The sequence below is a fragment of the Physella acuta genome, unplaced genomic scaffold (assembly GCF_028476545.2).
Source record: "Physella acuta isolate Inbredline_101_S28 unplaced genomic scaffold, ASM2847654v3 ptg001227l, whole genome shotgun sequence".
In the NCBI taxonomy this organism is placed as follows: domain Eukaryota; kingdom Metazoa; phylum Mollusca; class Gastropoda; family Physidae; genus Physella; species Physella acuta.
The window spans coordinates 93,556-120,293 of NW_026732744.1; the positions used below are offsets into that span (position 1 = coordinate 93,556).

The window sequence follows — 26,738 nt, forward strand, 5'->3', positions numbered from 1 at the left end:
GTGGTCAGCAAAGTGTAGTTCCGGAGCTGTAGAGACGATCAGTTGGCATGGACCATAGCTTGACCAGCGGTCAGTAAAGTGTAGTTCCGGAGCTCTGGAGACCATCAGTTGGCATGGACCTTAGCTTGACCAGCGGTCAGCAAAGTGTAGTTCTGGAGACCATCGGTTGGCATGGACCATAGCTTGACCACTGGTCAGCAAAGTGTAGTTCTGGAGCTCTGGAGACGATCAGTTGGCATGGATCATAGCTTGACCAGCGGTCAGCAAAGTGTAGTTCCGTAGCTCTGGAGACGGATCAGTTGCTCTGTTTAAGACATGAAAGTAGATCTCTTTGTTACAGAGACTCGTGGAGAATAGATACATAAACATTTAATGTTGATGTGTATGCTATACGTTGTATGAAGTGAAGTTATGCGAAGGGCTGTTACTCAACTAGTTTAAGAAGAAAAATATTTACCTCCATCTAATGGTCTCTACTTCTACTTTATAACTAACGTGTTTCCTATGTGTGCGTTTTGATGTGTCATAACGCAATGTGTTTGTGTATGCGTGTAATACCGTGGTAGCGCCATCTGTGTATTATTGTGGTAACGACGCGTGTCGGGTAGGTGTATTGCTATGGTCACTCTGGTATTGTTGTAGTCTGTACCGAGTGGTGGAGTGGACTAGCCGAGTACCACACACGGTCAGCACAAGGGTCTCTGGGTGAACGGCAAATAAGCTGAAGGGTACTCGAGCAACGGTTGAGAACCACCGACGTAATGAGCTTAGTTTCACTTGATACAGTAGCAAGTCCAAAACAAAATAAAACCAAAACAAAGCTATTTATCCCCTTCTCTTCAAGAGCTGGTTATAAATTCTCATGATTGAAAATGGAGCTGAAACATGAATACGATTCCAGAACGTTAACATCAGCAGTGTTTATTTAGAGTGGACCCTAATCTTCTCTATATAAGATTAACGTTTTTTTTTTATAGTTTCTCCTCCTCTCTCTCTCCCCCCCCCCCCCCCCCCACCGAAAGAACAGTTAGGCTAAATACATCAACTTTTCATCATTTATTATACCGGCTCCGCCGAAATCGGTAGCTATTTTCTTGTCTGCGGAAAATACAAAACGGTTTGCTAAATAATTACAGATAACTTTACTTCATCTGCCACGATATACCCACAGTTGGTGGATACGCTAAGCTGTCATTTTATTTGATTGAGGTATGAAGTCTTCATGCAGTTGTATCGTAAAACACCCAACAATCATTACAGACAGTATAATAATTTTCTAAACCACCCACCTCCCAGAACACACATATACACCTCTGTATAATTATCTCGACACCCACCTCCCATACACCTCTGTATAATGATCTAAACACACACCTCCCATGCTCACCCATACATTTCTATACGATAATTAACTAAAACACCAATTATACTCCACTATTACTATCTGATACACCCACCTACCTTACACCCATACTCATCTTTATAATAATTATCTAAAACACCCACCTCCCATATACACATATGCGCCCCTATATAAACCTTACACCCATACTACTCTTTATAATAATTATCTAAAACACCCACCTCCCATACACACCTATGCGCCCCTCTATAATGATCTCACTCAGCACTTGATCAGTCCACCCACCTGTAACCCTGGTCCTACCTACTTACCTACCTGATAATCCCCGACACACTATTCTAAACCTAAACAACTCCGTACCTACCCTCTTAAGCCGGGAAGAAAGCAATCAATCGATACTCGCTAAAAGTTAATCAGTCGAGGGCTGAAAAACGTTGTTTGACGTTTCAATGGGTGGGGGGAACTAACAACCGGCCGGGACTTATCAATGACGAGACTGACGGGAAAGAGAAACGTGTGGGACTGGGTCCGCCGTACCCCCGGGGACACGGGGAGTCTACCCCGCCTTGATCGTTTGATAATGTGTTCGCTCGTCTGCTTCTGTCAAACACTAGGGCTAATCTGTCATTCGTTGCGCGATATTTCCCGTATGTCGGTCAATACTGTAGTCGTACTTCGATTTGAATGGATTGGTTATTGATCTGGTTACTCTTAAAATTATTAGCATTTGATTGCGAATTGAGACTTTACGTTGACAATATGTACAGCCTTATTGAATAATTCAGCATGTAATATATATATATATATATATATATATATATATATATATATATATATATATATATATATATATATATATATATATATATATATATATATATATATATATATATATATATATACACATATACATACACATACATATATATATATATATATATATATATATATATATATATATATATATATATATATATATATATATATATATATATATATATATATATATATATATATATACACACACATATATATATACACACACTCTCTCTTTCTCTCTCTCTCTCTCTCTCTCTCTCTCTCTCTCTCTCTCACACGTTTACGGTCAAAGCACGCATTGGCCGGCCACAATGTACATTAACCGGCTCTCTTGGACAAATCCCGAAGATCTTAGCTTATTTTGTACATTGGTCGAATTGTACTGGCTAAAGTCCGAAGAGCTAAAAATTGACAATGTATTTCGTATATTGGCCGGCCAATTGGCACTTTGGCTAAGATATCCTGGCCAATGTCCTATGTAGACTATCGGTGTGATAGCGTTTTTATTTAGCAATCAGTCGACTAGAGCTTACTCTCTACATTGTTAGTGCTAAACTTTTTCGGTCATTTTAAAATTCCCTTTCTCGTTAATGCGACGCTTTATCCCTAAACTTAATGGAACTTAACTCCAATCCACTTAACACAGTTGAAATTAAATGCTGCTTGATAATTTATTATCGCTTAATTTTACGTGACTGCTTTTCCCATTTCTGGTCTATGCCGCGCTTCAATAACTTTTACGTACAGGTCGTATAAAACAAAAACATGTTTCAGAATGTTGTAAACAAATGTCATTAAATAGCTGCGATGCCCGACCAGTTGCAACTTTTTCTGACTGTTTTTATTTCATGAACTGTGAAACCCGCCTATATTCGGTTTCTCGTATCTCAAATTTTGCTCGTAACTCAAAGCAAAACAATAGCTCGTTCTATTGCTCGTATCTAAAAACTCTCGTATGTCGGGGCACTTGTATTGCAATATACGTTTGTTGTTTGAGCCCATGGGCATTAAAAAATTTACTGTGGTCAGCACTATGTCCAGCCGCCCTACTTTCCCCTAGACAGGTACCCAATAGAGCTGAGCTCGTGTCACCGAGTTCTAATTAGGAAGGCAGGACACCCTGCCGGCAATTTCCGGCTAATTAACCTGGCCGATCAAGTGTCAGATTAACGCGCATGGACGGCGTTCTAAAGCTATCGACCAATAATCGAACTATTCATAGTCGGCATCGTATCGAGCTCCGATAGATTATTCTGGAATTATAGAGTTAATGGCGTCTGTAAGTGGCCCATAGTGTGAAATATCAAAAGGACGTATTGTTGGCTTCCTCAGTTTAAAAAAAAACAGCTTTAATTTATCGCATAGTTACAAATTGATTAATTTAAAAATTAGTGGCATTTCGGACAAATTGATTTTGAAATATTGATAAATCTATTACTACAAGGCACCCTTCCAGAACTGACTGAACAGATAAAGTAGAGTTTATCTGTATCTATTACATCGGCTTGTGATGGCTTGTCATAGCTATGTGAAACGACCCTCTTTTCTAGGAGACCAGGTGTTTTTGTAGTATGCTGTTTTTGTAGAATTAAGATTGACATGTTTTTATTCAAATGAAATGCGACAGATGATTCTTTAGGTCACCGAATGCCACAGAGAGTACGTCTCTTCCTGTTTTTCTAACAACCCCCACCCCACCCCACCCTTTAAGTACGGTGACTAGTGATAAAGCTTTGTAGTTCGTGAGAAATTTGAAGCACTAATACTAACCCGTACTCGTTGCAAACGTTAAAGGTTATTTTATTACTTTTGTTTACCCTATTAGCAAGTTTTTTGTCGTCTGCGAGTCAAAGCGTATTTATTCTATTAGCAGCCAGCGTCCTAGATCTCTGTATAGATTTTATAACAAGGAGTTTCCAGTTTCTGCTCATGTGCTAAGGGGCTTTACCGTTGATATAGATGAACCATTTGGATACTAGTACTTACTTCCCCTTTCGCGTATTTCTCTCTTACACAGCTTGTATTAGACTAAACTTTAAAGCAGTATAAACATCCACACGAAAGTATGGCATAGTTTTTTATGAGTTTGGGTTTATACACTGTTTGATTTTGGAGTTTCCTCTCCTAGATGGGTAGCTGTACCCAGCTATTGAGCCTGGGGGGTTCATACTCTGGATGTGAACCCTATTTGCTTTCAAGTGCAGGGATTTCCTCCCAACTGTTTTTACTTTTCTTGGTGACTCTGATAATTTCTATGTATAGAAATTGTCAATAATTTTTCCCCATTTCACCTTACCATGGTGCCTCTGTTGTACAATTGTTAACAACTTCTTATATAACCTCCAAATGTAGGGAATTTGTGTAGTTTTTCCCATTTGACCTAACCATGGTGCCTTTATCTGCAGGATGTTCTACAACAGTTGCTGGTCATGCGTCTCCCCAATACTGGTGCCATCAGCAGGGAGCCTAGCAAGGGTAGGTGCAGCTGTAGAAAATAGTAAGACTCGAGCTCTTCTTTTATAAGAAAAGAAAAAACAAGGAAAGAGTTGTTAGCATTGGTAGAAATTAACTAACATTAATAACTGTATCTCTTGCACCAGTCTCTCACCTGTAATTGTTGCACCTGTCTCTCACCTGTTATTGTTGCACCTGACACCTGTAACTGTTGCACCTGAAATCTGTAACTGTTGCACCTGTCACACGTAAATGTTGCACCTGTCACCAGTAACTGTTGCACCTGTCACCAGTAACTGTTACACCTGTCACCTGTAACTGTTGCACCTGTCACCTGTAACTGTTTCATGTCTCACCTATAACTGTTGCACCTGTCACCTGTAACAGTTGCACCTGACACCTGTAACTGTTGCACCTGACACCTGTAACTGTTGCACCTGTCACCTGTAACTATTGCACCGGTCTCTGATCCGTAACCGTTGCACCTGTCTCTTACCTGTTACTACTGCACCTGTCTCTTACCTGTAACTATTGCATCTGTCACCTGTAACTGTTGCACCTGTCTCTCACCTGTAACTGTTGCACCTGTCACCTGTAATTGTTGCACCTGTCTCTCACCTGTAACTATTGCACCTGTCACTCTTAACTGTTGCACCTGTCTCTCACCAGTAACTATTGCACCTGTCACCTGTAACTGTTGCACCTGTCACCTGTAACTGTTCCACCTGTCACCTGTAACTATTGCACCTGTCACCTGTAACTGTTGCACCTGTCACCTGTAACTGTTGCACCTGTCACCTATAACTGTTACACCTTTCACTTGTAATTGTTACACCTGTCACCTGTAACTGTTACATATGTCACCTGTAACTATTGCACCTGTCTCTCACCTATAAACTGTTGCACCTGTCACCTGTAACTGTTGCACCTGTCTCTCACCTGTAACTATTGCACCTGTCTCTCACCTGTAATTGTTGCACCTGTCACCTGTAACTGTTGCACCTGTCACCTATAACTGTTACACCTTTCACCTGTAATTGTTACACCTGTCACCTGTAACTGTTACATATGTCACCTGTAACTATTGCACCTGTCTCTCACCTATAAACTGTTGCACCTGTCACCTATAACTGTTGCACCTGTCACCTGTAACTATTGCACCTGTCTCCTGTAACTGTTCCACCTGTCTCCTGTAACTGTTGCACCTGTCTCTTACCTGTAACTATTGCACCTGTCTCATGTAACTGTTGCACCTGTCTCTCACCTGTAACTTTTGCACCTGTAACTGTTGCACCTGTCTCTTACCTGTAACTATTGCACCTGTCTCATGTAACTGTTGCACCAGTCTCTCACCTGTAACTATTGCACCTGTAACTATTGCACCTGTCTCTCACCTGTAACTATTGCACCTGTAACTATTGCACCTGTCTCTCACCTGTAACTATTGCACCTGTAACTATGCACCTGTCTCTCACCTGTAACTATTGCACCTGTCTCTCACGTGTAATTGTTGCACAGACTCAAGCTTTGCGGAGATCCGTAAGGCTTTACTCCTTATCCTGGGCTGTGCAGTGCAGTGTGAACAGAAGGAAGCTTTCATTGATAAGATCATGGCCATGGACATAGCAGCACAGACTGAGATTGTGGATAACATCAAGGAGGTAACTGCTTGTTGCTCTGTTGCTTGTATTGCTTCTAATTGCTTCTCCTTCTCTGGTTAACTGATGACTGTGTTCCAATTGTTTCTCCCTGTCTAGATAGATAACTGATGACAGTGTTCCCATTGTTTCTCCCTGTCTAGATAACTGATGACAGTGTTCTCATTGTTTCCCCCTGTCTAGATAACTGATGACTGTTCCCAATGTTTCTCCCTGTCTAGATAACTGATGACAGTGTTCTCATTGTTTCCCCCTGTCTAGATAACTGATGACAGTGTTCCCATTGTTTCCCCCTGTCTAGATAACTGATGACAGTGTTCCCATTGTTTCCCCCTGTCTAGATAACTGATGACAGTGTTCCTATTGTTTCTCCCTGTCTAGATAACTGATGACAGTGTTCTCATTGTTTCTCCCTGTCTAGATAACTGATGACAGTGTTCCTATTGTTTCTCCCTGTCTAGATAACTGATGAAATTGTTTCTCCCTGTCTAGATAACTGATGACAGTGTTCCCATTGTTTCTCCCTGTCTAGATAACTGATGACTGTGTTCCATTTGTTTCTCCCTGTCTAGATAACTGATGACAGTGAGAGTGTTCTGCCAACCCAGAGACCAGAGTCCCCATGCAGCTCAGGCTCCTACATAGACAAGATGATGCACCACCTGCACAGGCTCATCAGGGAGAGGGACCAGTGTGCCGAGGTGCGACATGCACACTTGCATTTCAATACTTTTATAACACTTTTAAAAAATGTGAAATTCCTCTGTTAGGACTAGCGTAACATGAAGGCTGTAATTTATGTAGTGTTAAAAAGTTGGGGGATTTGATATTAGATAAGGTATTTAATGCTCACAAATGAAGTGGCAATTTTTTTTTTGGGGTATTCATGAACTTCTGATAGTGAAAGTGTATTTTGGATAAGCTTTGAAACAAATGTAAGAACTCTGGGTTTGATAACATTGGTGGTAGTTTCTATAGAGGTTTATCTGGCCATTTTACAACCTGCAGTATACATAGGTTAAACCTAACCGTAACATAACTCTACTACTTTCAACCTCTAACCCTGATCATATCACTTATTAAATGTAAGCATTAGCCTGATTGCAATTATGACTGCTACTCATAATAGAATAGGTAAAATATAATTACTTGTTGCAGCAGATTAAAGATACCTTTTGGGTTCAAGATTTATAGATTAAATGTACCTTAGATTAAAGACCAATAGATAAAATAATCTTACAGATTAAAGATTGATAAATAAAATCTACTTACACATTAATGATTGATAGATAAAATTTACTTACAGATTAAATATTGATGGATAAAATATACTTACAGATTAAAGATTAATAGATTAAATCAAGATCGATAGATAACAAATATTTACAATTAATAGATAAAACATACTTACCGATTAAAGATTGAGACATACAATGTACTTACTGATAAAAGATTAATTGATAAAATCTAGTTAAATACTAAAGATAAATAGATAAAATATACCTTTAAATTAAAGATAAATAGATAAAATATACCTTTAAATTAAAGGTAAATAAATAAAATATACCTTTAAATTAAAGGTAAATAGATAAAATATACCTTTAAATTCAAGATAAATAGATAAAATATACCTTTAATTAAAAATAAATAGATAAAATATACCTTTAATTAAAAATAAATAGATAAAATATACCTTTAGATTAAAGATAAGTAGATCAAATGTCCCATAAGATTAAAGATAAATGTAATCTACTTCCAGCTTGCAGCTGACCTGGGTCTGGAGAGAGACTACTACATGACACAGTCTGAAGGTCGACCTGTCCTCAACACACCTCAGCTCTCACCTGACAAGCATCACCTGGCGCTGGAGCTGGCAGAATGCAAGGCCAAACTGAGACATGTACGCCAAGAACTGTAAGTCTGATGGCTTTACTTCAGAAGTTCTTTTTAAACTTTCTCGTTCTCAGAAATTATTGAGAAAAAAAAATCAGAATTGTAATTTCATCAGAAGGACATGTGTGTTTGTGTGTGAGCAACATAAGTTTAAACCTGTTTTAGTTAGGTAGACAAAATTTAATTTATTACATTTTGAGTGATTTTGAAGTGGTACTTCAATTTAATCCTGCTTTCTCAAAAACCTTGAAATTTTATATTTTTATATCATATCCTAACAAAGCAGGATATTAAAAGAACTTTTAGCTGCTGTGTGTTTTCTCAATAAATCTCACACAAAAAATGAAATTTTTAAGGAAAAATGTTTTTATATTCACAAATCACAATAAAATCACAAATGAAAAAATGCACTAAAAATTAAAATAAATAAAATTAGTTTGGTGTAACCTTACTAAAGCTATATTCTGGTGTGACAAAGTATAAAAGCCTGGGCGCTCAATGATGAAAATTTTACAGGTTTTATTTTATAAAATGTACAACTATCAATGAACTCCCTAGTAAAGGGAATATATTTTCTAGTAAAATTTAATTATTTGAGAACAATTTAATAGCTATGAGTACAACTAAAACCTTTATATAAAATATAAAATAAAAATGGCTGGTGGCAAATTTATGTATATGATTGAAAGCGGGTCAAATATGTATGTTCAAAATGTGCAATGTTGCTCCTAAAATGTTAAATAAATAACAGAGATGCATATCCAGGGGGAAAGGGGGAAACAAGGGGTGGGCTCATGTATAACAGAACCATAAGATTAAGACTTGCGTGAATAATATCAAAATTATAAATTTGTTTAACCAAGAATTTAATACCTCACCTTCAGCTGCTCGACAAACCATCACATGTTTGTGATATTGTTTGCTTTGTTAATACCTGCCACGTTGCATTATCGCAACATGGTGTAAAAGAGTGAATTGTCAGCAGCTGCACACCGCAGTGTGATGCAAACATTGGATCTGAGTGTGTGTACACTTCACACCATTGTTAACCCTTTAAGTTCTGGACCCAGCTAACAGAGTTATGAAATGGTGACACAAGGGTTAAAATTGAAGAATTTTTTTTTTGTATTTTCAGTGAAGACAAACAGGAACAATTATCTGATGTTAGGGATGAACTGCAAGACACAGTGGCTGCATGCACACAGTTAAAAAATGAGGTCATTGTTTGTTTTTTATCAGGTGGCTGAGATAAGGGGGTGGGGGGGGGGGGCGGGGGTTGAAGGTTGAGGAGGAGGGAGGGGGTCAGTGTTTTAAATGTTAATTCAAACAATTTTTGTTTTAGGTTTTTAATTTTAAAAAAAAAATTCTAAGCACTTTAATTTAATGTTGTCATTATTATTTAAGACTAACTAAATTAACTCACTTAATTAAGAACCAGTAAAAACTGAGTTGGAGAGGTGGGAAATTCACTTTAAAAAAAATTTTTTTTTTAGTTTTTTTCCCCATAAAATGTCTCTAAATACTTTAAAGCTTTTCTCATGGCTAATGACTCACTGAATGAACTTAAGATATGTACCAGTAAGCAATGGGGGAGGGGTAAAAAAAGTTAATTCAGAAATCTTTTGTTTTAGATTTTAATTTAAAAAATAAAAAAAATACCAAAGTAATTCATCTTCCCCTGATATTCTTTGTGCTTACATCCCACCATCCAGAATGCTGCCTTACTACAAGAGGCTAGGGTTACTAGGACACTGAGGGATGAGTTAGATATAGTCAAAGAAAAGGTCAGTACTCTGATTGGCTCTTCTGTGTCATGTGACAACATGGATAAACTTAATTTTTTGTATTTTTTCTCTCATTATCTGTTATCACACTAGGTAGGTAAGCATCTTAAGGGCATGGGCGGGTGTACTTTTCGTCATAAATCCACTAAATCATCGATTTCCCACTTTTACTTGATCTATACAGAATAACCATCGTTGAACCTAAAAATGACATTGTTATGACCCTAAAAACAGTATTTAATTATGAAAAACCGGGTTCAATGTAGTGTGTACATGGTCTTTTGTTCAATTTTTTGGTAAAAATAGCAATTTTTCGACCTAGAAAAGTACTATTAGGCTTCGCGGAAACCTAATGTGTTTCATATCAATGGAAAGGCCGTGACCTCCTTTCTTTATTTGTTCTAAAATTAAATGACCAATCAAAATACATATTTTAATGTGATTATTTTTCTACGTCATAAAGTTGTTTATTTTACTCAGTCGGGTTTTTCCGGTATGCAAATTTTTGACCTCAATTTTTTCATTGGCATACGACGGCGGAAGCTAGTTAGCGATTGGTCGTTTCGCTTCGGGAGTAAACATTCCCTTAGTTTCAGCGCGTTGCTAAGTTTGATCTAGTTTTGTTTCTCTAAGCTTCTGTAAAATACTTACATTATTTTAACATATAATTATTTCAATTAAATATACTATTAACAGTTTAGATTAGTTTGTGTGAATTATCATAAGCAGTGAGACGATTTAATTTGTTTCTCTTTCGATAATGCGTAGAACAAAATACTCGCTAAAAATAGATACACACATCTAACTAATTTACTAAAGCTAGGGCTCGTCCGAATGCAACTGATTGCAGCTACCTCTACTAAATCTAGCACTATTCAGACAAGCACTGGTGCAGATGTAATATGCACATTTACTAAGAAACTGCGGCAATGTAAGACACAGTTTTTACAGACAGAAGAAAGCACTGTTACATCTAGTACTAGTAGTACTAATTGTAAACCACAGCCATGCAGAATTATTGTCGACTGTGATTTGCTTCTTGATGTTATCAATACATCTCCTCGCACACTGTGATGTAGTGGCTACTATTGATGAAAACAGTGTAAAGGGTTTGCTTCAAGCATGGTGTGGCAGTAATAAAAATGTTGTAAACCGTAAGTATACAACTGCAAAAGAATCCAGAACAAGGCCTTTCACAATAAACAAAGACGTCTTATCATAATTGGCTTTAGACATAAGACCATGCAAAATATACTGCTGTTTCTGTGATAGCATAATTCAATTTTGGGCCCAGGCATGCTATGGCATTGCTGTCAAAAGAAGAAAACCATAGTCGAGGACCCAGTGAAGACGCGAAAAAAGACGCCATGACAACAGCTTTACTACAACTCTAGGTAAAACAAACAGCGCCAGAAAAAAAGAAAACTAACAGCCGAACAAGCTCAGAAGGAATATATTCAGCAGCACCATACTTCAGGCTATAAATGTGGTCGATTTTAGTGACATACAGCGATAAATGTTCATTTTTTGCAACTTTTTGTTAGTTTTTTGCGTTTTTCTCAGTTTGATGTTTTTTTGTACAATTGTTGAAATAACTTTGTTAATAATTATCAGAACTGAACTAAATTTGCTCCAGTTACTGTTTATATATGTTCAAAGAAAACTGATAGAACACTTTTGGAATTTTTGTAAAAAAAAAAATTCTGTTGTTGAAATAGTGAAAAAATTAGACAAAATAATGAAATTTTTACAGTAATGTTTTTTAAAAAAAAGTAAAAAAAAAACTATTTTCTTTTTTGAAAATGTAATCTATCAGAAGTCTTAAACACATGTGTCTGCAGACTATATTAAGTTTTCATGAAATTTGAACAAACCATTTTTGAGTTATTTCCATTTAAAAATCGTCAATAAAATCCAATATGGCCGCCGTCACCATGGCAACGGAAGATTTAAAAAATTAAAAAAAATATTTTTATGCTTAACTCTTTGAGTTATAACTATTAGCCAAGTATTACATCTTTAGACTCGGAAATAAGGAAGTTGGTACTCATCACCCGCCCATGCCCTTAAATATAAAAATATATACATTTGCCAGATGAGTTGTATTTTAAAAAATTCTTAAGTGAAGTTGTAAATTTTGATCACGTTAGAAAAAAATATGATTGGTAACACTGTGAAATACTTTAAACAAGCTCTACTTCCTTGTAGGCTATAATTGTATATGGTTAGTCTAGTACTAATGATGTTACTAATTTTATGTATATGTATTTATCAATATATGTATTATCTATGTATAGGGGTATATATATATATATATATATATATATATATATATGTATATATATATATATATATATATATATATATATATATATATATATATATATATATATATATATATATATGTATGTAGATATATATATATGTAGATATAGATATATGTAGATATAGATATATTTATTTTTAATTTAGGCCAGTAAAGTAGATCTGTTTGAGAAAGAAATTTTGAAGTACAAGGAGAGGTTGAATGAATTAGAGTTCTACAAAGCCAGAACTGCTGTAAGTCTTTTAGTTTTTATAAATACACCTAGTATAGACAGAATAGCAGAACATCCTTATGTTTTATCATTGCACCAAGTATTGTCAATGCTGACTTCAGTAATTTTTTTTTTGGCAGTCTTTCTTTTCTCTTTATTGATGGTTCTATTTTTTTTTACCAATATGGTGTATGTGTATACAGGAGCTCAAGGAAGACAACTCTATACTTGAGGAAACCAAGGCAATGCTAGAGGACCAGCTGGCCAACAGCAGGAAGAGGATAGAGACAGTTGTAGAACTTGAATCTGAGCTAGGGAAATACAGGCAGCAGATGGAGGAACTTTCAAAAGTCAGTTTTTTTTTTGTTGTGTTCTTTCCCCTTTTGTAGAGAAACATTAATTTGAAATATTGTTTTACAGATTGTTTTTTTAGCATGATACTACATGTATAACATGTAGGTTACAGTTTTAAAAATTTTATATTTATATATATATATATATATATATATATATATATATATATATATTCTCCATAATATTTATGTGTTTTTTTGTGTACATATATTAATTGTCAATAACCTCAATATAAATTTATTCATACACCAGCTTATACAAAAATGTGTTTTTAACAAACGGTACTGGCTTTATAAATCAGATTTTTGTTTTTGTTGTTTTTTGTACCTTAAGATTTATTTTTTTTTAACTTTCAGGAGAGGGATTTAGACCGTGAAAAAATAGAGTATCTGACGGAGGAGAATGCTAGGCTGGAGTTTGAGAAGAAGTCAAGTATGTGTGAGAGTGCTAGTCTGGAGACTGAGCTGTCTGCTGCCAGATCAAGGATTGGGAGTAAGTGGTGGGCATTGGGGGTGGGAGTAGGGGGCATTGTAGGGGCATTAGGGGTGGTGGTGGGCATTGTAGGGGCATTGGGGTGGTGGTGGGCATTGTAGGGGCAGTGAGGGTGGTGGTGGGCATTGTAGGGGCAGTGAGGGTGGTGGTGGGCATTGTAGGGGCATTGGGGTGGTGGTGGGCATTGTAGGGGCAGTGAGGGTGGTGGTGGGCATTGTAGGGGCAGTGAGGGTGGTGGTGGGCATTGTAGGAGCATTGAGGGTGGTGGTGGGCATTGTAGAGGCATTTGGGGGTGGGGGTGGGCATTGTAGAGGCATTTGGGGGTGGGGGTGGGCATTGTAGAGGCATTTGGGGGTGGGGGTGGGCATTGTAGAGGCATTTGGGGGTGGGGGTGGGCATTGTAGGTGGTGATGTTGTACATTGTAGAGGTGGTGGGCATTGTGGGTGGTAGTGTGGGGCATTGTAGTTGGGTGGTGGTGATTATGGGTGGTGGTTGAGAGCATTGTGGGTCGTGGTGGTGGGCATTTTAGGGAGATCATAGCTGGTGGTGGGCATTGTAGTTGGGAGTTAGTTGGTGGTGTACATTTTAGTTGGGAGTGCATTCTTGTTTCACATTTTAGTTTGAAGTAAGTTGTTAGTGGATAATCGAGTTGGTTGTAACTTGTAATTTTAATTTGTTATTTGTCATTTGTTAAATTGGTAATCAAGTCATTTTAATTAGTCATAAGTCCACTTGCCACTGGTCTAGCGCCAGCCTAACTGACCCCATGCTTGTCCCAGACATGACAGCGTCCCTGTCTGACCAGCTGAGCGAGACGTCCCATGCCAGGGTGCTGAGGCTGGAGCTGGAGAACCAGAGGCTGGTGGCCAGGCTGGCGGAGATGAAGGAGACGGCGCTCATCAGGAGCGCTGAGGTCAGCCTGGAGCTGGAGAAGGAGAACAAGAGGCTGGCCAACAAAGTGAGTAGGGGGGGGGGGGGGGTGGGGGGGGGGGTGGTGGTGTGGTTTGGTGGGGGAGGTGTGGTTTGGTGGGGGAGGTGTGGTTTGCTGGGGGGGGGAGGAGAACAAGAGGCTGGCAAACAAAGTGAGTGGGGGAGGTGTGGTTTGGTGGGGGAGGGGTGGGGGAGGTGTGGGGGCGGGGAGAACAAGAGGCTGGCTAACAAAGTGAGTGGGGGTGGGGGAGGTGTGGTTTGGTGGGGGAGGTGTGGTTTGGTGGGGGAGGTGTGGTTTGGTGGGGGAGGTGTGGTTTGGTGGGGGAGGTGTGGTTTGGTGGGTGAGGTGTGGTTTGGTGGGGGAGGTGTGGTTTGGTGGGGGAGGTGTGGTTTGGTGGGGGGGAGAATGAGAACAAGAGGCTGGCTAACAAAGTGAGTGGGGGAGGTGTGGTTTGGTGGGGCAGGTGTGGTTTTGGTGGGGGAGGCGTGGTTTGGTGATGGAGGCGTGGTTTGGTGGTGGAGGCGTGGTTTGGTGGGGGGGGGGGGGGAGAAGGAGAACAAGAGGCTGGCGAACAAAGTGAGTGGGGGTGGGGGAGGTTTGGTTTGGTGGGGCAGGTGTGGTTTGGTGGGGGGTAGAGAAGAAATGTGTCTAACTGGTGATGTGGCTAAGTGGGGAGATATTTAGTGGCATTTTATCTAGAGAGAAAGATGGAAGAGATGTTAATACAGTGGAAAGAGATTTTTTTTTTAAGTTGGCACTATTGGTAGTTTCTGTTTGCAGGAAATAGTAGGGCAATCTTATATTTAAGTATTTTTATTTTTATTTTAATTATTTTGTTTTTGAAAAATCTGTACGTTCTGATCTAAGACTAATAAAAAATGTTTCAATAGGATATAACGGCAATACTTTTATTATTCCACTTGATGTAAGATTAAACCTTGGTACATATTTATATCCTATTACTTCCCTTGATTTTAGAGTAACCCAGAGTTATCCTTTTCAAGTTGCATTATCTCCCATGTCATGACAATGTTGCCCAGGTAGAGAAGCTCCAAACATCCGTGTGTGAGTCCTCTGAAAAGGTCATCCAGCTGGAGGGTGACCTGAGTGTGTCTAAGGAGGAGAGGGAGAAAGTCCTGAAAGTTCTGGAGGCGGTCAAGGAGAACTGTGAGAGGCAGGTGAAAGAGTTGGAGAGGGAAAACGATCAGCTGGCTCAGGCCTTGCATACAATACAGGATAGGTGTGAACAGACCAATGATGTCAAGGTGAACATTGGTATCTTAATTTGGTGTGGCAGTGGCGTAGCGAGGTCGGGTGTTACCCGGTGCGGCACTTAATGGTGTCACCCCCCCAGAGGCGTAGCGACCCTACCGGGGACAAACTATTTTCGATTTGCACCCCCCCCCACCCCAAACTTTTGATTTGCACCTCTTAAAACACTATTTAACACTCGAATTAATCACTTCATTAAGTGGAATATCATTTTTCTCTATATTTTTCTATTTTTTTGCCTTGGTGTCACACCCCCCCCCCCCCCCCCCCCCAAAAAAAAAGGTGTCACCCGGAATGGTCCGCACCCCCCTTTGCTACGCCTCTGGTCAGTGGTGTCTGTCTTTGGTGTGTTTGTGGTGTCTGTCTGTGGTGGCAGTAGATTGAGTGTTTGGTGAACGTTTTTGTCAATGGTGGTTGTGTCTGCCTTGGTGTGTGTGATGTATTTGGTGTCAAACACTGAATGTGGTGTTATCAAAGATTGTGCTTATGGTCAAGTCTTAACCTGTACCACCCCCAGGTGAAAGACTTGGAGCGAGAGAACAAGCGCCTGCACGAGGTGGTGACAGCCAAAAACTCCCAGCTGAGCAAGCTGGAGTTTGACAACAGACAGCTGCAGAGGTCTAGTCACCAGCTGCAGGAGTCCTCACACCGTGTGAAGGAGCTGGAGGTGGAGAACCAGACTCTGGAGAAGGAGAATGCTGAGCTGCATCAGAAGGTGGGTTTTTTGTGTCAGAAAGTCGGTTTTTGTCAGAAGGTGGGTTTTTGTCCCAAAAACAAGAGAGGGAGGACCTCTAACTTTTATTAAGCTCATTATAAAAGACCACCACACCTCCCCCAATTTCCAGGTGGCAACACTAGACCACTGCCTGGAGAAGCTGGAGGCCATAGAGCATGAAAACTCTGACCTGAGCGTGGAGAACACCAAGATGCAGAAGATGGTGGAGACACTACAGCAGGCTGCGCAGCGCAGGGAGCAGCTGGAGCAGGACCACATCTCACTGACACTGGAGCACCAGCGCTTACAGGTAAGCACCTGCGCTTACAGGTAAGCACCTGCACTTACAGGTAAGCACCTGCGCTTACAGGTAAATGCCAATGATTATAGTTAAGCCCCTATGCTTACAGGTAAACACCAGATGTTTCAGCATTTTAACAAAATTGACACCATTTTAATTTCTAATTATATAAAATAACATTTATATGATCTTTGACCTTCATTATCTATAGTTTTAGATAAATCAGTATTTATCCCCTTAACATTTTATGATTACTTTCTGTTAACTTATTTTTTGGACCCAAAGCTGTCTCTCTCTATATCTATAATAAAATACAAGTAGTCTCAGAGGCCTAAAGAATTATCAGTGGCAATTGTTAGGACTTCTTTTATCCCAATAGGCTCACTAATAGTAAATCAACATAATTTTACAAAATATAGTTGAGACTACCTACAATAGAATCTGATAAATTAAAGTATCTGGTATTGTTTAGGATAATTGTAAGTGATATATCTGAGGGCTGAACACAGAATGCATTCAACCTCCTTGAATTAGTGAGTGTTACTATTTATCTCCCCAACTGTAGAGAACTCTTGATTCACTGAAGACAGAATCTGACAGAGTTGTGGACCTTGAGTCAGAGAAAGATGAGCTGAACAAAGAACTGCAGCAGCTGAGGAAGACCCTGGAGGGACAGAAGACCCAGAAACTGAGACACGAACAGCTGGAGTTTGATCTCATCGACCTCAACAATGAAAACCAGGTGAGAGCTGGTGTACCCTTAGGGGCTGACGAGGGCGGGGGAAGTAGAGTTGGTCAGGATCATTTCAGGGCTGGTGTATTGGGAATTGGTGAGGGCAGGTGATGTCGAATTTGCCTGGATCAGGTGAGGGCTGGTGGGAATTGGTGAGGGCAGGTGAAGTAGAGTTTGCCAGGTTCAGGTGAGGGCTATTGTGTTGGTGGGAATTGGTGAGGGCTGGTGAAGTAGAATTTGCCAGGATCAGGTGAGTGCTGGTTGTCCTAGTGTGAACAGGTGAAGTAGAGCTGATCAGGTGAGGGCTGGTGTCATCTGTTAAAACATTGTTTCGATAGTGTTATCTCTTAAATACGTGGATTGTGTTAGTTTAATATTTAATCTAACGAGTTTGAGGAAAGATAAAACAACATAAATATGTATTGAATCTTCTCATTGATTGCCATGTAGCACCTCTGCTGTAAACTTGATGTTGAGTGACCCCTCTTTAACTAGGTGTCTTTGGATTATAACTAGATACTTTTATTTATAGAATTGTAACTAAAATATTAGCATTACAAAATGTATTTCAATGTGTTATTTCTAACAAGTTGCAATAGGTTTGAATAACAAATTAGTTTTGTAGAATGTGTATGACGGTGTATTGTGTTTATAAAATTGTGACATTGAAGGCCTGTTAAATTGGTTTTGTAAAATGTGTGTTGAGAATGTGTTTTGTTCTAATTGTGACAGAGAATGCAGAAAAATCTGGAGATGACAACACGACGCCTGCAACAACTGGAGCAGGACAACATGGACATTGAGACGGAGAATGAGAAACTCAGCAAGGAGCTGGAAGGTCTGAAGGGGGTGGCCAAGAAGCTGGAAGATGCGGAGCTGGAGACTTCGCAGCTGGAGGCGGAGGTGCAGCGGCTTCAGAAGGACAAGTCCACTCTAGAGAAGGAGAATAGGTGAGATGACGGGCTACAGGACATTACGCCCCCCCCCCCCCCCCATCCACCAAGATAGAATTCTAACTCCAACTCTATACCTTAATTCTAACCTTAAGACCGAGACGAAAAACATAAGAATTCACCTCACCCTAAAATTAACCCAAAACCAAACCCAATGATTTAACATTGATATAAGCCTAACCCTAGACCTAGACCTAGCCCAAACTCAAACCCTAGCTCTAACCCTAGCTGACCTTAAGGGGGGGTTATGTCCTACTGGGCGGGGGATAATTGACAGGGGGTAATTACTCCGGGGGGGGGGTAGTGCCCTATTCCCGATGACTTGGGTGTTGCGTGTACTTTATGCTTTGGTATACTGCATGGCTGTACCTTGTTTTTTGCTTGAGGCATTGATGCTAGGCCTTATGCATGTGTATAGGGTATTGTTGTTCTATATTTGATGTACTTCATGCCTTGGTATAGTGCATGACTTATAGCCTTGGCATAAAATTTTGAAAAGTTACGGTCAAGTTCCCCTTTCAAACCTAATGATTCATAGGGCAGATGAAGTAGAGTTCATGTTTCTTATACTTGGCATATGAAGGGATGATGTGGTCAGCATTATGCCCAGATGCCTCTTCTTTCTCCAACATGAGTCAGGTACCCATCAGAGCTGGGTGTACTCAGGGACATCATGCTGTCCTGAGTCCTGTGCTAGATCTAAACTTGAGACCTTCTAATTAGCCATTTGAACATGCCATCTTTTTGCCTTGGCATATGGTACATAAAATACTTATTTGAGTATAGGGCCTTGATGTTCTATATATATATATATATTGGTACGGGCCATTGATGAATTTTATTCCTTATTATAGTGATATGTCATTCTACATTTTTTTGAATAATGAGCCATGATATAAATAAAATGTAACTTCTTGAATGTATTCAGGAGTTGTGTTTTAATGGTCTTGTGGTTTTGTGACAGGAAACTGAAGCAGAGCACTGAGCTGAAAGAGTCGTCTCTGGAAGAGGTCAATGCCAAGCTGTCTCTGTTTGACCAGGAGAACAAGGGTCTGAAGAAGGCGGTGGAGAAGATGAGGGAGACGTGCGGGAGGGTGAAGGAGCTGGAGAGGGAGAACAACCAGCTGTTGCAGGAGTTGAACACAGACAGGAGGACACTGGCCACTCTCAGGGAGGTGAGTGGGTTGATGTGGGGGGGGGGGGGAGGGAGAACAACCAGCTGGTGCAGGAGTTGAACACAGACAGGAGGACACTGGCCACTCTCAGGGAGGTGAGTGGGTTGATGTGGGGGGGGGGGGGGAGAGGGAGAACAACCAGCTGGTGCAGGAGTTGAACACAGACAGGAGGACACTGGCCACTCTCAGGGAGGTGAGTGGGTTGATGTGGGGGGGGGGGGAGAGGGAGAACAACCAGCTGGTGCAGGAGTTGAACACAGACAGGAGGACACTGGCCACTCTCAGGGAGGTGAGTGGGTTGAGGCAGGGGGGGGGGAGAACAACCAGCTGGTGCAGGAGTTGAACACAGACAGGAGGACACTGGCCACTCTCAGGGAGGTGAGTGGGTTGATGTAGGGGGGGGGGAGAGGGAGAACAACCAGCTGGTGCAGGAGTTGAACACAGACAGGAGGACACTGGCCACTCTCAGGGAGGTGAGTGGGTTGATGTAGGGGGGGGGGGGAGAGGGAGAACAACCAGCTGGTGCAGGAGTTGAACACAGACAGGAGGACACTGGCCACTCTCAGGGAGGTGAGTGGGTTGATGTAGGGGGGGGGGGAGAGGGAGAACAATCAGCTGGTGCAGGAGTTGAACACAGACAGGAGGACACTGGCCACTCTCAGGGAGGTGAGTGGGTTGATGTGGGTGGGGGGAGAGGGAGAACAACCAGCTGGTGCAGGAGTTGAACACAGACAGGAGGACACTGGCCACTCTCAGGGAGGTGAGTGGGTTGATGTGGGTGGGGGGAGAGGGAGAACAACCAGCTGGTGCAAGAGTTGAACACAGACAGGAGGACACTGGCCACTCTCAGGGAGGTGAGTGGGTTGATGCAGGGAGGGTGGGGGGAGAGGGAGAACAACCAGCTGGTGCAGGAGTTGAACACAGACAGGAGGACACTGGCCACTCTCAGGGAGGTGAGTGGGTTGATGCAGGGAGGATGGGGGGAGAGGGAGAACAACCAGCTGGTGCAGGAGTTGAACACAGACAGGAGGACACTGGCCACTCTCAGGGAGGTGAGTGGATTGATGTGGGGGGGGGGGGGGAGAGGGAGAACAACCAGCTGGTGCAGGAGTTGAACACAGACAGGAGGACACTGGCCACTCTCAGGGAGGTGAGTGGGTTGATGCAGGGAGGATGGGGGGAGAGGGAGAACAACCAGCTGGTGCAGGAGTTGAACACAGACAGGAGGACACTGGCCACTCTCAGGGAGGTGAGTGGGTTGATGCAGGGAGGATGGGGGGAGAGGGAGAACAACCAGCTGGTGCAGGAGTTGAACACAGACAGGAGGACACTGGCCACTCTCAGGGAGGTGAGTGGATTGATGTGGGGGGGGGGGGGGGAGAGGGAGAACAACCAGCTGGTGCAGGAGTTGAACACAGACAGGAGGACACTGGCCACTCTCAGGGAGGTGAGTGGGTTGATGTGGGGGGGGGGGGAGAGGGAGAACAACCAGCTGGTGCAGGAGTTGAACACAGACAGGAGGACACTGGCCACTCTCAGGGAGGTGAGTGGGTTGATGTGGGGGGGTGGGGGGGGGGGGGGGAAGGAGAACAACCAGCTAGTGCAGGAGTTGAACACAGACAGGAGGACACTGGCCACTCTCAGGGAGGTGAGTGGGTTGATGTGGGGGGGGGGGGGAGAGGGAGAACAACCAGCTGGTGCAGGAGTTGAACACAGACAGGAGGACACTGGCCACTCTCAGGGAGGTGAGTGGGTTGAGGCAGGGGGGGGGGAGAGGGAGAACAACCAGCTGGTGCAGGAGTTGAACACAGACAGGAGGACACTGGCCACTCTCAGGGAGGTGAGTGGGTTGATGTGGGGGGGTGGGGGAGGGAGAACAACCAGCTGGTGCAGGAGTTGAACACAGACAGGAGGACACTGGCCACTCTCAGGGAGGTGAGTGGGTTTATGTAGGGGGGGGGGAGAGGGTTGGTGCAGGGAGGTGAGTGGGTTGATGTAGGGGGGTGAGTGGGTTGATGTAGGGGGGTGAGTGGGTTGATGTAGGGGGGGTGGGGGGGGGGAGCGAGAACAATCAGCTAGTGCAGGTGTTGAACACAGACAGGAGGACACTGGCCACTCTCAGGGAGGTGAGTGGGTTGATGTGGGGGGGGGGGGGGGGGAGAACAACCAGCTGGTGCAGGAGTTGAACACAGACAGGAGGACACTGGCCACTCTCAGGGAGGTGAGTGGGTTGATGTAGGGGGGGGGGGAGGGAGAACAACCAGCTGGTGCAGGAGTTGAACACAGACAGGAGGACACTGGCCACTCTCAGGGAGGTGAGTGGGTTGATGTAGGGGGGTGAGTGGGTTGATGTAGGGGGGTGGGGGGGGGGAGCGAGAACAACCAGCTGGTGCAGGAGTTGAACACAGACAGGAGGACACTGGCCACTCTCAGGGAGGTGAGTGGGTTGATGTGTGGGGGGGGGGGGGGGAGAGGGAGAACAACCAGCTGGTGCAGGAGTTGAACACAGACAGGAGGACACTGGCCACTCTCAGGGAGGTGAGTGGGTTGATGTAGGGGGGGAGAGGGAGAACAACCAGCTGGTGCAGGAGTTGAACACAGACAGGAGGACACTGGCCACTCTCAGGGAGGTGAGTGGGTTGATGTAGGGGGGGAGAGGGAGAACAACCAGCTGGTGCAGGAGTTGAACACAGACAGGAGGACACTGGCCACTCTCAGGGAGGTGAGTGGGTTGATGTGGGGGGGTGGGGGGGGGGGAAGGAGAACAACCAGCTAGTGCAGGAGTTGAACACAGACAGGAGGACACTGGCCACTCTCAGGGAGGTGAGTGGGTTGATGTGTGGGGGGGGGGGGGGAGGGAGAACAACCAGCTGGTGCAGGAGTTGAACACAGACAGGAGGACACTGGCCACTCTCAGGGAGGTGAGTGGGTTGATGTGGGGGGGTGGGGGGAGAGGGAGAACAACCAGCTGGTGCAGGAGTTGAACACAGACAGGAGGACACTGGCCACTCTCAGGGAGGTGAGTGGGTTGATGGGGGGGGGGGGGGGAGAGGGAGAACAACCAGCTGGTGCAGGAGTTGAACACAGACAGGAGGACACTGGCCACACTCAGGGAGGTGAGTGGGTTGATGGGGGGGGGGGGGGGGGAGAGGGAGAACAACCAGCTGGTGCAGGAGTTGAACACAGACAGGAGGACACTGGCCACTCTCAGGGAGGTGAGTGGGTTGATGGGGGGGGGGGGGAGAGGGAGAACAACCAGCTGGTGCAGGAGTTGAACACAGACAGGAGGACACTGGCCACACTTAGGGAGGTGAGTGGGTTGATGGGGGGGGGGGGGAGAGGGAGAACAACCAGCTGGTGCAGGAGTTGAACACAGACAGGAGGACACTGGCCACACTCAGGGAGGTGAGTGGGTTGATGCAGGGAGGGAAGAGGGTTGGTGCAGGGAGGGGAGAGGGTTAGTGCAGGGAGGGGAGAGGGTTGGTGCAGGGAGGGGAAATGGTTAATTCAAGGAAGGTAGAGGGTTGCTACAGGGAGGTGCTGAACATTGATGACACTGTCCCTTCCAATGCTGAGGTTACTGATACAGGTGAACTCTACTTCACTTGGACCGTAAGTTCAAAAGGTCACTTAAGTTTTTGATAGACCATCCCTGTATTGACTGGGGTAATGTTATGATTGCAGGACCTGGTGAACGAGAAGATCCAGTCCCAGGAGCTGAGCAATGAGCTGGAGCAGTTGACTGGGGAGCTGGAGAAGGTGGGCATCAACACAGAGAAGCTGACCATGGCAGAGCAGACCAATGATGCCAAGTGAGTGCTCTTGGTTGTGGTTAGGGGGTCGTAGTTTTACACTGGCCTTTGTTTTATGTGTCCTTCAGTGGTCAGTGCTGTTGGGTTTGTCTAGTCTTCAGTGGTCAGTGCTGTTGGGTTTGTCTAGTCTTCAGTGGTCAGTGCTGTTGGGTTTGTCTAGTCTTCAGTGGTCAGTGCTGTTGGGTTTGTCTAGTCTTCAGTGGTCAGTGCTGTTGGGTTTGTCTAGTCTTCAGTGGTCAGTGCTGTTGGGTCTGTCTAGCCTTCAGTGGTCAGTGCTGTTGGGTCTGTCTAGCTCTCAGTGGTCAGTGCTGTTGGGTCTGTCTAGTCTTCAGTGGTCAGTGCTGTTTGCTATGTTTGGTCATTAGTGGTCTTAGATTTGTCTGACCTTCATTTGTCACTTTTGTCTGGCCATCAGTGGTCTTAGTAGGTTTTTTTTCTGACCATCGCTTGTCAGTTTTGTCTGACCTTTAATGGTCATATTAGGGTTTTGTGATGCCTGGGTTGTAGCTGTGAGTGCAAATAAATAAATAAATAAGAAACAAGATGTGTCTGGCAGGTGCTGTTGAAAACTTGGCAGGTAAATTAGTCAATCTTGGGTCTACTGTAGATTCTAGTGCTGTAACTCAATGTTCATTGTCTTGTAGTGTATTGGAGCTACAGGTGATTAAAACTAGGGCTAATGAAGGTCTAGTGCTGTCATTCAACATTTATTGCCTTCAAGTGTATTTGAGATTCTGGTGCATTGCACTGGACTAATGAAGCTCTTAGTGCTGTAAATTGGGTTTTTGTGACCTACTTGAAGTACATTTGGAAAACAGTAAGACACACATTTAAAATGTTTTTTAGTAATTTATTTTTAAGCTTTCTATTGTGTCCTCTCTCTCAGCCGTTACAAAGCTCTGGAGGTGATGATTGAAGAGACACTGAAGAAGAGCAGTGAGCTAAAAGATGAGAAGATCCGAGCTCTGGAGTTCAGGCTGGAGGAGTCCAAGAACAGGAACATGAAGCTCCAGGACGAGCTCAGGTCACACAAGAGGGAGACGGAGACATTGAAGCAGAGGCTGGAGGAGGAGGTGGCGGGGCATGATGTGGCGGGGTCTAATGACAGAGATAGGTGAGGCTGTTATAGGGACATGCACTAATACAGGCTCTAGTTCTTCATTGTTCTTAAATTAATTGCTGGATGGCTTTTCTTCCTACACATTTAAGTATTACAAGTCAATAAATTAAGTATTATTGTGTCAACATGCTTTGCACCATAAGACCTGTTTTCAGCCTGCTTTTCTTTTTGGATTTGCATCCATACCCTTTGTTCACCCAAGAACAAACTACAAGGCAGCAGTTGTTTGATTTTGGAGTTGTCTCTCCTAGAAGAGTTGCTCTCCCCAGCTATCGAGCTTTATGTGCTATCCAATACAGTTTAACATACAAAACCTGCTTATTTCAGAGATTGTTATTTCATATCTTTTACCACTGTCCTATAGTTTGTATAAAGATTTCTGTAAAAACTGTAAGAAGAGCAATTTTATTTTGAAACTTTGCAGGTACACAAGGACACATTCCACATCTACACCAGCCAAAGAAATTTTTGAGCTCAAGGATCATTTGGTGGAGCTTGAACGTTGTGTAAGTCGATAGTTGATTGTTTACATTAGAGTTACTTAAATCTTGTATCTTTAATGACAGGTAAGTGAATGTGTATGTAACCACTTGGTTACCAGAGTGCTGACCACACTATCCCTTTGTACGCATAAACAGGTGACCTTGCCCCATGCACCATCAGGTTTGAAAAGGGAATTTTACTTTTACTTGTAACCAGTTGGATAGGCTACTTTGGTATCAGTTTCTTGAATGCCTTTGTATATATTTGGTTACTTTTATTACAATTGTAAGTAACAAAAAAAAATCTGTGTAGCACTTTTATTTTAATGGAATGAAAAAATCTAGTTACTTGATCAGTTCATGATAATTTATATATGATGAATGAAGTGAAACAAAGTAAGAACATTGCGATACCATGTAATGTGTTGATACCATGTCATGTAATGTGTTCTTTATGCTGTGTTCTAGAACGCCAGGCTGCTGGCTGAGACAGAGAACCTGCGGGGCAACAACTCCAGCCTGACAGAACAGTGCCACAAGCTGGAGAACCAGCTGTCCACCCTCCAGTCCACCCATGCCACCCTGCAGGGGTTCTACTCCAGTCTACAGGAGCAGAATGCCAAGCTCCAGGTCAGGGATATTTCATTTCTAGCACCTTACCTACTCCTAAGAGTAGAGGAAGTAGAGTTCATGTTTTTTGTGACCAAACATCTGGATATTTTATATCAAGCACCTTAACCTCTCTGTGATGACGCAAGTTTAGGTTATAGAGGTTAAGTAGAAGATAGCAGAAACAGAGCATAGCGTAGCATAGTTAGGTCATCTCCTGTATTTCTATTGGTCTACCTGACTACCCTATGTTCTTTTTCTTCTATCTTCTACTTGACCTCTATAACCTAAACTTGCGTCATCACACTCTCCTAATTCTTAGAGTAGAGGAAGTATAGTTCATGTTTTTTTTTTGTGACCAAACATATATATTTAATTTCAAACACCTTAACCTGTCTGAATTCTTAGAGTAGAGGAAGTAGAGTTCATGTTTTTTTGTGTGTGACTATAGCAATTGACACTCTTGTCCAGGTTGAGTACACCACCCTCCAGTCCCAGAGCTCCTCCACCCTCTCCCAGCAGGACGTCTTGCGCAACCAGATGTCCCGCCTGGAGTCGGACTACGAGAACCTCTCCCACAAGCACGAGTCCCTGCAGGGCACGCACCAGTCCCTGGTGTCTGACCACGAGTCTCTGCAGCACCTCCACCACCAGCTGACCTCGGAGTATGAGTCCCTCGTCTCCGAGCATGGGGCGCTCAAGTCCATACACAAGTCCCTGAAAATGGAGTACAAGACTTTGTCAGATCAACTGGATACTCTGCTGATGGTGGGTGTTTAATTTTGTCATGATACTGTGACATGGGCCAGGGGTTTTTTCCACAGAGAGTGTTAAACTCAAATTCCCATTTATATAGATACTAGGCATGCTGCCCAGCTTTGCTTAGGCTTTCGAAAACATTGAGAATTTGAATGCTTAATTAATTCGCCCGAGGGTCGGTCTACGACCTCAGGAGTTATGAAGAGGTTCCTCCGTGGACATTTTTTTTCGATTTATAGCTCATATAAGGAGCCGGTCAGTCGAGGTCAGCTTTGACCCCATCATCGTTGACTTTTCGGCCAACCAGCCCCCGTGTTCTGTTGCCCCAAGGCAAGATCCTGCCAAATTTGAAGCGCCTGCGGCGCCGGGAAGTGCCCTATCGGGCACCCGACAACTTTGCTTTATATATTATAGAGATTAGCAAATTGCATAGATAAACAAAGATTTCAATAAAGTAATTAAGGCCTGAAATACTTTAGTATAGAAATGTATTATTTGAATAGATGAATCTAGAATATCTA

The 26,738-nt window shown here is 42.8% G+C and overlaps 1 protein-coding gene across 1 annotated transcript in view; it reads left to right on the top strand.

The window, feature by feature from the left end:
* The window catches only part of LOC131957266 (girdin), an 87,065-nt gene that overhangs the window by 52,621 nt on the left and 7,706 nt on the right, over positions 1-26,738 (top strand). The window contains exons 5-25 of the mRNA XM_059322000.1: positions 4,588-4,657; positions 6,155-6,297; positions 6,867-6,995; positions 8,054-8,208; positions 9,323-9,404; positions 9,900-9,971; positions 12,444-12,530; positions 12,712-12,858; positions 13,219-13,354; positions 14,135-14,313; positions 15,327-15,551; positions 16,076-16,273; positions 16,404-16,583; positions 17,140-17,316; positions 18,040-18,257; positions 19,225-19,435; positions 23,120-23,247; positions 24,134-24,361; positions 24,792-24,873; positions 25,318-25,479; positions 25,930-26,226. Of these exons, the coding sequence (XP_059177983.1) occupies positions 4,588-4,657; positions 6,155-6,297; positions 6,867-6,995; positions 8,054-8,208; positions 9,323-9,404; positions 9,900-9,971; positions 12,444-12,530; positions 12,712-12,858; positions 13,219-13,354; positions 14,135-14,313; positions 15,327-15,551; positions 16,076-16,273; positions 16,404-16,583; positions 17,140-17,316; positions 18,040-18,257; positions 19,225-19,435; positions 23,120-23,247; positions 24,134-24,361; positions 24,792-24,873; positions 25,318-25,479; positions 25,930-26,226 (3,306 nt within the window). The remainder of the gene's footprint in view (positions 1-4,587; positions 4,658-6,154; positions 6,298-6,866; positions 6,996-8,053; positions 8,209-9,322; positions 9,405-9,899; positions 9,972-12,443; positions 12,531-12,711; positions 12,859-13,218; positions 13,355-14,134; positions 14,314-15,326; positions 15,552-16,075; positions 16,274-16,403; positions 16,584-17,139; positions 17,317-18,039; positions 18,258-19,224; positions 19,436-23,119; positions 23,248-24,133; positions 24,362-24,791; positions 24,874-25,317; positions 25,480-25,929; positions 26,227-26,738) is intronic.